The sequence below is a fragment of the Passer domesticus genome, chromosome 1 (genome assembly GCF_036417665.1).
Source record: "Passer domesticus isolate bPasDom1 chromosome 1, bPasDom1.hap1, whole genome shotgun sequence".
Classification (NCBI taxonomy): Eukaryota; Metazoa; Chordata; class Aves; order Passeriformes; family Passeridae; genus Passer; species Passer domesticus.
In genome coordinates, this window is record NC_087474.1 from 45,322,850 (window position 1) to 45,334,974 (window position 12,125).

Below are 12,125 nucleotides of genomic sequence, written 5' to 3' on the forward strand. Positions count from 1 at the left end.
TTGTTTGCTTAAAGCAAGAACATATATTTCTAGAGGCCTGTCTCATCACTCTGAATATTATGTTTTTATTCTTCTTGGTGACAAATACCAATTTTACTTTAAAACTGCATTTTGGATAGATATCTGCTGTAATTTTAAAATAAAACTTTTGTTACTTCTGAAATAGTTTTGATTTCATATTTAAAACAACAAGAAACAAAGTTAGTAATCCTTCAGATAAAATTCTGTATTTTGTATGCAGCTTGTAGCATGAGCTTAAATTTCATGCCTAGCCTGCCTGTATTAGTTCGTGTGTGGTGTGCGTATTCCCTGCCTGGAGGGACCAGAAGGTTGTCTCACGCAGGGATGTCTGTCCCAGGGCATTAACTGTTGAATAATAGCCTGGTCAGATTGCCTTGTGCCAAGGAAATACCTGTTAAGCTGTTATACTGACCCTGGTAAAAAAAAAACCCCACCTGCTTCAGATAATGTGACGGTAGCTCTCAGGTCTCACCTGCATGAAAGCTCCGCTGCCCCGCAGGTGGCAGTAGTGCTCTGGCAGAAAGGACCCCCGACCCAAACTCCTGGGAGTACTCCTTGGTTTTAACTTGGCAGTAAAAGTAAAAACAGTCAATTTCCTTTTCTTTTCTTATTTTTTATTTTTTTCTCTTTTTTTTCTTCTTTTGTTTTGTTTGATGGAAAATACTCCTTTTTATTAGGTTGCTGGGCGGCATTTTAGGCAAAGAGTCTTTTTCAAAAGAAAACTACACAAGGAGAACTACAAAAGCTAAAGCCTGGTGAGAGTTTGTTCTGGTGCTGGCTACTTTGTTGTTTTGCTCTGTAGTGCTGCCATGTAAAGTTGCTTGTGGAGATGTCTTCACTCACAAGCAGGGAGCAAAAGTATCCATATAGGACCTGAAAGGTGGAGAATTCTTCAGCCATTTAAAATGGCCACGTTCAGGTTTTACTCAGTTCTGGCTCTCTGCATTTCAGTGTTTACAAGGGGGGATAAATGTTAACCTGTTGTTCTAGTCATTATCACCGGCTGGGGGCTATGTACAAATTACAAACGGGATGAGACTGCTGAGGAATGTGCTTTGAGTTGTTTTATTTTCCAGCAGTGGTCTCATTACGTGGTTATGACAATGGGAAGATGCCATCAGCTCACATCTCAGGCAGCAGACCAAGAATTTAATGTTGGAACTTACTTTATACATTTTTTGACTAATTACACAAAGCAAAAGCATCTTGACTATAGTTCCATCCAATCACTATAAGCACATGTACCTTTGGTTAAAACAATGCTTGCTTATTTCAAATGTAATACCTATTTGTAAGCTGTAAAACACAATGCACAGATCTCTATTATTATGCTCAGAACTTCCTAATATCTCACTAGATATACTTTTCTGTAGCTTAGGGAGTTATTGTAGACAAGCATTAATACACAGACCATTGTTCTATTTGTCCTTGCTTTTCTACTTGCATAATTTTTCTGCTGATCAATCTTATGGCTACTGCTTAGCTCTAATCACAGTTCTGCTGTCTGTGAGGCTTGCTTTTTGCAGTTTTCCCAAAACCATCTAATTTTATAGATTCGCACAATCATAACTTCTATTTTTTTACCTGCTTTTTCATTGGTTATCAAGATGAAATAATGCTTCATCTCCCTCTTCTTCTTCTTCCATGTATTTCATAATTTTTTAAACTAGATTAGTATCTGGTATTCTGTTAAGTTCAGCCATTCTAAGGTATCATACAAATGGGAAAGATGAATAAGTCTTTTCTGTAGAGCAGCCACTTTATGCTATTTAATATAATTACATATTGTTAAATAATTATATTTGAGCACTATATTTACATTATTTGTTTGTGTGTCCTCTGCAGAGCATGCAAAGCATGTTAAATATATAAATAGTTTAAAAAGAATTTTAATTTTTGGGAGCAATTAGATCGTCTGTTTCCATGTGTAATAGTAGAATGGGGAAGGCTTACATATATGAATATTACCTCTAATGTAAGTTGAACCAAGATTTTTTTACTGAGGAAAGCATTTTAAAGAAGGCTGAGGGTGCTCTACAGATGTGCAAGGACAGTTAGGTATCAGTAGTGGCTTGCATTGAGTCACACTGGATGTACTTTGAATATTCAGCGGTGGGGATACTTGAGATTTTGGAGTGTGCATTTAATAAGAGTTAGATGGGCTTTTTACTTTTATTCCCATTAGTTCATGTTAGAAAATTCTTATAGTTTGTTACTCCTGGTCTGATCTTCCTTCACTGTTTTATCAAATACTTCATGTAGTTACACCTTAAAATGACACTGAAATGGTAGCGAACTTAGAATAATTTAGGTTTTCAAAAGCACTGAAAAAGTGCTATGGGGGTATGCTCTTGCCTATAATTACCTCAAAGGGTGATAAAATGTGGAGAGAAATGGACTCAAGACGCTTGAGCACAATTCCAAGAATTAGTTTCCTAGTTTAGTAGTTTTTAAATATTACATAGTCAATAAGGAACAGAAAGTAGTATTGCAGAGAATCTTGTTTTCTAAAATGGTTGGTTTGAGTAATACCAATTAAGTCCACTTCTGAAATTGAAGTAGAAATTTTATGAACTATTATAAATAATTAAAGCTGCAAATGGTGTCAATAACCAGACCTTGTCCTAAGACTTGTCCAAATCTTAGCATGTGTTGTTCAAGTAAAACAGAACTACTGATCCAACCTCTAAATCAATTGTTTGAGTGATCGGTTTGCTATTATATAACTGGAAACATGCAAAGCATTTTGATTTCTTCAAGAACTATGTTATGAGCAATTTGTTTAGCAAGAGAAGACCTGCAAAAAGCATATGCCATTATTATTACCCAGAATCCAATAAAAGATGGTTTTTCAAATTATTTCCGTATGTATGTAGGAGCTGCTTTGTACTGTAAAGTTATTTTAGATATCAGAATAATTTGTTTTATACTTTGAGTTCCTCACTATTAAAATGTCCCCTTAGATTTACTATTACTCTGACTATTGTGTGATACATAGTAAAAAAAGCATAGCTTACAATAAAAGAAATTTAACAAGTACTTGAAATTCCAGATTATATGCAAAATGTGCCAAATGAAGTAATGGTATTTGCAAGGATATTGTGTGAGAGCAGTAGCTGTGGGGAAAGTTCTATAAAACTGTTAAATATGCTTCCCTTCCCCCTGCTGTCTTAACCACTGTTAAAAAAAGATTGAGAAAATAATGCAATTTTGACTGGCTGACAAACATTCCAACAGAGAAATAAATGTATTATAAAAATACATATATTGGAACTGCTTACCCATATTTTTCTTATTGTTTCTATTGGTGTGCAGATTCATGAATCACTTTTAACAAGGAAAGATTACTGAGAAAGGCTTTTTTATACTTAGGTATGTTTCGTGTTGAACAATCTTCTTGGGACTCAGGAGAACACTGACTGATGCAAAGGAAAACTATAATTTGTAATGCTGCTTTCTTAAACTAAAGCTTTTGTCTCTGAGATATTGTAGACTTCAAGGTTGTCATGACTATCAGAAAAGCTGGTTGAAATGAGTTCATTTTAAGGTGGAGTTTCTGAATGTGCATTCTGTAATGCTGACTCAGAAGCCAAGCATAATTTACATAGGTAAATCACCTCATTAATTTAAATAGATCTCATTTGCTATACAGATTAGCTGCAGATAACTGCCAGCTTAATTGTGTATAGGAATGGTTGTATTTACAAACCACTTTTGAATGTATTATACCTTAGTAGTATATCATCAAATATTTATTGCTAACTTTTTAGCAGTATTTCTTCGTGCCCTTTTGATTTACATTCAGATTCCTCATGGATCTTTCCTTATTAGATTAACAGATGTATGCTTTCGGGAAAAAATTTTAAGATTGTCCAAAGCTGTTGCTGCAATTCTAGAAATTGTCTTGTTTTCAGAAGTTATCCAGCTGTAGCAAAAGCTCCTGATGCTGTTTCTCTTTCTGTGCCCCCTCACTCCTTAAAAAAAAAAAAAAGTCATTATTTGCTATAATTTGATAGCAAAGAGTGGGACAGTGCATTTGGTAGCATGCACTGCCTCAACAATGCCCCAGTTTTAAAAACTTTGCTGCACCCCTGACCAATATGGCAAAGCTGCTTGCAAACATTTGGCAGGTGTTGAAAAAATCCTGTACATTGGATGTTATTTGCATGCTTACTAAGATTGTGTTGTGGTGCAAGTATTCATAATAGTCTGTCTCCTAGCATTTCTCATATTAGAGAACTCAGGTTTGTGCCAATGTATTTGTTTCATGTGCCATCCAGAATTCTGTAAGCACAGGTTTGTGTTGTACAAAGCTTTTTGGACATAAGAAAATTAGGATGGGCTGTTCTGCATGTAGTTAAAACAACAGACCCAATCCTAAGCAAAGAAACCAACAACAAATCAACAACAAATATTCAAGTAGAGAGAGAGAAACCAGGACTCATGCTTAGTTCCAGTTCCTGGTGATAGTTTACAGTTTGTTAGAAAGTCCCTTTAGGATACAAGCCCCAAGCTCACTGGTTGCAAAAAGGTCATGACATTCACAGGATGGCTGCTAGCACAGGTACTGGATATGTAAGTTGAAAATTAGTATTGAATCTTCCACTTACTTTTCTTCAAGTATTTGTTGGATGAGTCTTGGCATCTCCAGCCTTATGATGCTCACAAAGACAGCTTCCTGTTACCTTTTGGTAGGGCGTGCTGAAAAAACTTTTTTGCATGTGGTAGATGGAAGTTTTTCTCTAGTAGTAAGCAGTAGTCCCAAAAAAAAGAAGACTGTTTCTGTTTAAGATGAGCTTATATGGTAGATAAGGGGTACATTGTGTTTGAGCCCTTTTATGTATGTTCTGTTCCAGAAAGCAGTTCACATTTGCATGTTCCGGCCTCAGGAACTGCAAAGGGCTGACTGGAGGTACCTGTCGTCTAAAAAACCCTCACAAGAAGTTTTACATTCATAATTCAACAAAGAGATTGATTTCTTTCACTGAGTAAAAATTGCTTTCTGTAGAAAGAGAAAGCTTGAACTTACCTACAGCAATTACTTACTTGTATAGTGCCCAGTAGGGTCTTCATTCCTGTGTGCAGTTCTAACTATACAGAGTTTAGATTATCTCAGTTACAGTGTAGGTTTTCCAGACTGTTTGATTGCAGCTGTAGAACCACCACTGGGATTGTGGCCTTAGTGTGCTATAAAAAGACATTTTGAACAGCACAAGTGGGCCATCAGTGATCAAAATTAATCTGTGACATCTGTTGGCTTTTGTAATTACGATTACCATAGAAAATTTTGGATTGAGGTTTTCTATCTGTGTGTTCTGGAGCCATGCTACAAGACCATGTAGGAAACCAGAGAGAATTCTATTTCTTCTACATAGCTGCCTGCCTTTTCGTTGTACTAGAGGAAGCCTTTGAAAGATATCAGTATATGTAAGCTAAAAGAGTTTTTGTTAATTCTGTATGAATTATATCTTGAACGCTTACATAAATTCAGTATTTTACAATGGTTTAATTAGTGTCATAGTGAATTAGGCCTTCTTGTCCAAAGACTTTTTATATGTAAGAATTAGATTTGATCTATCTTTGCTTTTTATGGCAATTATGTTTAATGCAAAGGCAGTATCTACTATAGGGTATTGTAAGGTTGAGTAAGAGCAAATTACTGGCATGAATGTGTAACGTCATGATTGTGAAAGTGAATACAGGATTTTAATGTAATTAAAATTAGGCATTTAAAAAAATAAAGTGAAAGTTTATGCTCCTAGCATTTGCTGTTAATTTCTATCCTGGTTCTTACTGTTCAGTTTTGCTTCTGTTAGGAGTAAGCTTCAAATTAAGCAAAATGCTGGCAGTAGTCCCTATTGTCTCATAGGTTGTTAAATACTTTCCTGGATATTGCGTTTGCATTGTACAGATCAGATAAGCAAAATCAGTGAGATTTTTGTAGAAGCAATGAGGTACTTTTCCCTTGAGAGAAAAGAGACTATAGCGTAGCTAATAAAACACTCATTTGTATTGATTCAGTGGAGTGTAAGGGGAATGCTCTGGATCTGTGTGGTTTCCTTTCAGATGGATACTGCAGGGAAGAGCCAGCCCAGGTTTGAAGCCAGCACAGTAGCTGCAATAGCAGCCAAAGAATTGGTTAGGGGAGCTATTAATACCATCAAAGCCCTAAAGCTGTCTTCTTTGTGAGCATCTTCCATCTGTTCATGATTTCTTCTAACCCCTCTTTTCCCTTCCCCTTCCCCTCCCCCAGATTCCTTTTTCTGCATAGTAATCTAAATATTACAACTTCAAAAGACTTAGATGAATAAAGAGGTTACAACTGTCCAGTGTATTCAGCTTGTTTGTTCTGATCCTTTCCATTACCTCTCCTGATTGTACAGATTCACAGATTCTGAGGGCACTTTAGTCATCTAAGACAAATCCATTCTTAAGTATGATTGCACTAAGTGGGAGTAATATTAATTAAGATGTCTTAATTAAGGAATAAATATTATTATTAATGTTATTGCTTCTGTGATTCTTCCCAATTTCTTAGTAAGCTTTATTTTTTTGTGCAGAGACTTGAAGGGTGTTATAGTTACTCTGAGTGATGATGGGCATCTTCAGTGTTCATACCTTGGAACTGATCCTTCACTCTTCCAGGCTCCTAAGGTTGATTCTAGGGAAATAAACTATGAAGAAATGAATGCTGAAATGAAAGAGCTTCAGAAAATCATCAGGGAGGCCTCAAAAACACAAGGTATACTTCTTTCTTTTTCTATATTTTTACATACCTTTATCCACCTGACTTTCCTTTGAGCACTTTAAAATATTTTAGTTTCAGACTTTACCCATAGTCACATTTCTATAGAAAATTTAGCATTTAAGAAAAAAAACAAACCTAAATGATAAAGCCCTTGGATAAAGGGTTTTTTCTTTGTATTTTCATAATGCTGTTGTAAGGTTAAAGTTATTTACATCAGGTTGCAGATAATTCTCATAGTGCAAGGGTTCAGAATAAAGACTGATGGTGCATGGACTACCCAAAGGCAAGAAAACTTGAAGAATTTCAACAGTCTGATGTAGTTAGGTTTCAGAGAGAATAAAAGTATTGCCAAATTCTGTTTATTAATACAAATTACTTTTAAAGTTATGAAATTAACAAAGAACGACTTTTTAAAAGCAGCTTTTCTGTTTGGCTATTCAAAAGCATATTTGTAGAACAGAATGGCATATCTAATGATGATAAATTCTGGAAATTTATATACATTGCTAATAACTTGCATTGATTTTATTCAAGTAAGAGCACATAATTTCTACATAGATGCCTCAAAGTTTATGTCTTCATGACTGTGTTTTTAAACAGCCTGGTTTGTGCAGGGAATTGGAAGCATGTGATTTTACAGGAAGCTATGGATAAATCTTCAACAAATAGAAAGAACAAATTAAATTTTTTTTCCTTCATGATAGATAACATGTTCTTAAAATGCATTAAAGAAATAGTCACCTTTTTTCTAGGTAAAAAAAAAAGAAAAACCTCACAGCTGAAATTCCTAGAAAATAACAATTATTTATCTGCAGGCATGAGTTTGATTCTGCAACAAAAAGATTTCTTTGTTTTGTAATACATGTAACTTCAGCCATTATCATGGTAGACTTATGTCAAGATATTAATTTTCTGAATCCAGAAATGTGTTATTTAAGCATACAGATGTGGATAAATTCCACTGATTTTTACCACAGTCCATCCTTCTGGGTATTTGACAATTTTGTCTGTCTGTCATAACCAAAGGAAACCAAAGGAAAGAAAAGCATGGCAGAAAGGACAAATCAACAAATTTGAAGTGAATCAACATCAGCTTGTTAGTTTCAACATGTTGTCTGGAAACTCGAAGGAGAGAGAAAGGAACTGTAGCCATTCTTTTAAATTTTGTAATAACTGTCATGAATGATAAATTTGTTATGAATATTTTTAATTTTTTTCACCATTCTTTTTTTCTTTATTTCATCCTTAATTTGTCTAATCTGATCTAAGGTGGTGTTTTCGGATGAGTTTTTATGGATGGTCTTTTTGTTGTGGAGAGATGTCCTAATGATGTTGTGTTTGACTTTCTTTAACTGAGTGTAAAACTTGTACGAGAATATTTTTATACAACAAAACATTTTACTTGTGAAGAATACCTGTCAATTTTGGATGTTTTTGCTTTGTTTTATTTTGGCTTTTTTTTTCTTAAAACTTTAGTGTGAGCCTTGGTTACTGTTAAGTTACTCCTAAGCACAATCTTTAAAATGACCTGTTGACTTTCTTTTCTTTTGAATTCATGCTTGTGCACTCAGAGCTTGTGTTGTTTAGAAAATATCTCCCCTTATAAGGAAATAATTTTTCTTTGTTTCATTTTGACTTTCAAATGTGGAAGGTATTTAGAATTAGGTCATTGTATTAAAAAAAACCTTAGGGTAGTTATTTCCATAAATGTCTTGTATTTCTGTTCAGTGCTGACCATTAAACTGTTGAAGTTAAGCTGTTTTATACATTTTGAAGAATAGGGATTTACCATATAAACTGATGAAATATTTTAAAATCTTAACCATTATACTAACTTAAATCTAATGTTACTTGCATCAGTCTGGATGACATAAGTGATTAAATGTGTTTTGGCTCATTTTAATAGTAACAAAAAGCTGATACTTATATGTAAACTTTGATTGTAATCTGTTATACTTCTAATAGAAAAATGACTGTATGACAGAGGTTTCAACGTTAGCTTGAAGAAGCAACCAGAAGAGAAATAGTTAATAAGGAATAGAAAAAGAATGGACCGTGCTGAGCTATGTGTAATTGGCAGGACCAGTTCTTTGCAATTGCAGCAATATGAAACAGGGCCTAAACTTCTTTTCTAGGTGGTATTGGAGAAGTGTGTTTAGGTTTTGCTTTTCTCTCTTGTAGTTAAAGGAGGTATTTCTCTCTGAGCACAAGAAAATGAATACTTATTTTCTGTCTTCATCAAAATCTTTTCCCTTGACCCTCTTGTTAGAAAGAGATAATGTGCTCTCTAGTAATTCTAGGTCATTTTCAGGACTCTGCGTGTATTAAAATTCTTGCAGCTTTCTGAATGTGCTCATGCTGTCAGTTATTCAATTAATATGTTAATTGCCCCTTTACATCAACTCTTTCCTCATTACTTTAGGAACTATATATTTCCTGTTCAGATTTTTCATTTTCCAATACATTTAGTAAGTTAAAAAATAGAAATGCTTTTCAGAAAAAATGCAAATACCCTAGAGCTGTACTTCTGGACTCTCAAGAGGTTATGTAATTCCTCAAGGTTTTTAAGGCTTTAATTTGTATAATTTTTTTTTTTAATGCGTGAATTGGCATAAGGTTTTCTATTATGGATTTCAGTGAGTTTGTAGCATTCTTTTGCCTTGTATGTTGATAGTCCTAGAAATCATCTGGTGTCTTATTTTAATCAAGCCACATGTAATGGTCTATACATAAAACTGGGATATACCTCCTAAAGCAGAGGAATTTGCTGAAGATTAGAGTGTTAGACACAGAATCTTTCTTTCTTTAACATATTTGCTGTCAAATTATTTAAATGAAAGTGCCATGAGATGTGTGGTGTTGTTTTGGAGGTAGTTATTCATCATGTATTGGCATATGCATGTGAAGACAAAAGTTTAAGAGTACCTTACAGTCTCTGAAGATCATGGATATTAGGTGTAAAATCTTGTTATAGAATGCATCTAAATCCTTTTTCCATACAGAAATTAGAAAGCCAGAATGAGATACAGATTTAGCTTGTCTGTAGAAATCTAATGAAATTATGAAGCTTTTTTGGAAGTTCCCAAAATCATACATGTTGCTATTTTTTTATTTACACTAGTAGGTGTAGAGATCTAACTTTGAGACTTGATGCTGTTGAAATAGTATTGTTTTTAGGAATGTAGCTGAATATTTCTTAAATGAGTACTTATTTGCTTTTACTTTTTTCTTTTTCTTTAAGATATTTTGCCTGAATCTGAAAAACAGAGAGATGTAACTGTCACAGCAGAAGTTTCACCTGATTTGGATGAAGAATCTGTACGTACCTGTATAAAAAGGAAATTACTCTGAAAAAAACCATTAATTTCAGATGAGTAAATAATGACTGATCATGCATAGTAATTACTATTTACATTTGTGTGACTGAGGTTCATGTCCCACAGTTTTCCATCAATTAGCATCCACTTTTATTAAAGGTTTAACTAGAATTATTAAAATTATTTCTTTATATTCTGTCTGGGGACCTTTAGATTCTTGGCTGGACAATCATAAGTGAATAAGTACTTAGGGTCTGAAATAACTTTGTAGTGGTGAGCAGTGGTAAATGTTGGGGGAACCAAAGTGTGACCCTTGGATCTTTCAAACACAGACTACTCAAACCACTCAAGCTGCATTGTAAGAAATAATCTTTCTCCAACAAGCTGTCATTCAATATTCTTTGTTGTTGCGGCCTAATTAGTTTATTCATGTTGTATACATATGTAGTTTACAAAAGTTAGTCAAAGTGGGAATTGGGAGAGCTTGTACATAATGTATTTGTGCATACAACATACTTGTTGCACTATAACGTCTTTAATTATCCATTTCTGGCCACTAGTTTTTGCAAAACTGATTTTCCACAGCTACTTACTGTTTAAAAAATACATAAGGATATTATTCTTTGATAAACGGACCTCTTTATAATATGTGCTAGTGTCCTAGCACTGTCTGTGGAAAAAAGTGACATGGTCTTGGCTAGCTGCAATAATCTGCTCACAACCCTTGGAATTGTTAGGTGCACAGAGTGCTCTAATGCTGCTGTGCTCATTTGCTCAACCTTGCAGATGCAACTGGCCTGTTTCATATGTGAGTAACTTAGTCTATCAATCAAACCACAGCCTTGAATCTTTATCTGCCCATATATCTTAGTTTCCTGTGTGGTCGACTTTTCTGTGGGTTCTTTCAGTAGCTACCTAGGAAGGAAAAATCTGATAAGATACTTTGTGGGGAAGGATCAATAAGCAAGTGTAGGAACAATTTTAGGGCTTCTGCAGTTACCTTGGGAGCTACAGGATTTCCGATGCTACTTCTGCACTTGTGAAAAGATTGAAATTGCAATGTGTGTGATAAAAGCAAAGAGGATATAGAGTATTAAAATTGTGTAGATAAGCAAAGTGGAGGGCCATTCTGTTATTTAATACCATCTCCTCTGTGTGGCCTCTGATCCAGGAAATCCAGGTAATTTCTGAAAGCTGAATATGATAAAGTTCCATATCGTTATACCCCTGCTATTGTTTCAGAATCAACCACTGGTCACCAGAGAGTGTGACAAGCCTGTATGAAAGTATCTGTCTTTTTTAGCTGAGAAAGGTGCACAATGTGTCAATGAAAGTCCTGTTTCTGGAACCCACAGAGCCTATCAGCTTCCTGACTTGTTATGAAGTTTGCAGAAGTGGCCCTTATACTGTTTTTAATTTATTGTTTTATAACAAGAAGGTATAAGTTCAAATCAGTAATTTGGTATTATAACAGGAGTGAAAGAAGTGTTTCTTTATAATAGTTTAAATGGGAACATTTTATTTAATTGTAGTGTCTGACCTGTTTCAAAATAAAATATAAACATAAAATTAAAATAGACCACAAGGTCAAGATTAATTTTGAAGTAGGTGGAATTGTCTATTGAGAGAGAAATTAACAGAATAATTGAAGTGCCTGCTGGAATTTTCTTTTGAAGTTTCAGGTATATTTCTGATTATAAAATAGTGTGTGGTGATTTTATAGTAGTTGCTATGTTGTGTATATAATATATTGGCAGATTGGATGTCACCTTTTCCTACTGAATAGTGGAAGGTATTTTCAGAATTTGAATAAATATACAGTGAAAAGTAGTGTGCCAATCAAAACAACTTCCAATATTCATATATACATCAGAGTGTATTAGTTTCTTATATATACTACATTCATGACCTTTTGCTGTCCTTTTTGCAGGGTATTTCAAACAGAGACTTCACATTTTCAGAAGGAACTCAGAAATGTGTTTTGTGTATTTTAATCTATCATAGGAACGATAAGTCCTTTAATGTTAATTCTGTGTTTA

At 34.3% G+C, this 12,125-nt stretch overlaps 1 protein-coding gene and 1 long non-coding RNA gene across 10 annotated transcripts in view; both read left to right on the forward strand.

The window, feature by feature from the left end:
- Positions 1–12,125, forward strand: part of BBS9 (Bardet-Biedl syndrome 9) — a 286,276-nt gene that overhangs the window by 47,193 nt on the left and 226,958 nt on the right. For all 9 annotated transcript variants that reach the window (XM_064417632.1, XM_064417641.1, XM_064417658.1 and 6 more), the window contains 2 exons: positions 6,582–6,763; positions 10,011–10,087. In XM_064417632.1, coding sequence (XP_064273702.1) covers positions 6,582–6,763; positions 10,011–10,087 — 259 coding nt within the window. The remainder of the gene's footprint in view (positions 1–6,581; positions 6,764–10,010; positions 10,088–12,125) is intronic.
- LOC135299253 (uncharacterized) lies at positions 475–3,629 on the forward strand. Its single transcript, XR_010361272.1, has 3 exons — positions 475–599; positions 699–776; positions 3,514–3,629. It is a non-coding gene; the product is annotated as an uncharacterized LOC135299253 (long non-coding RNA).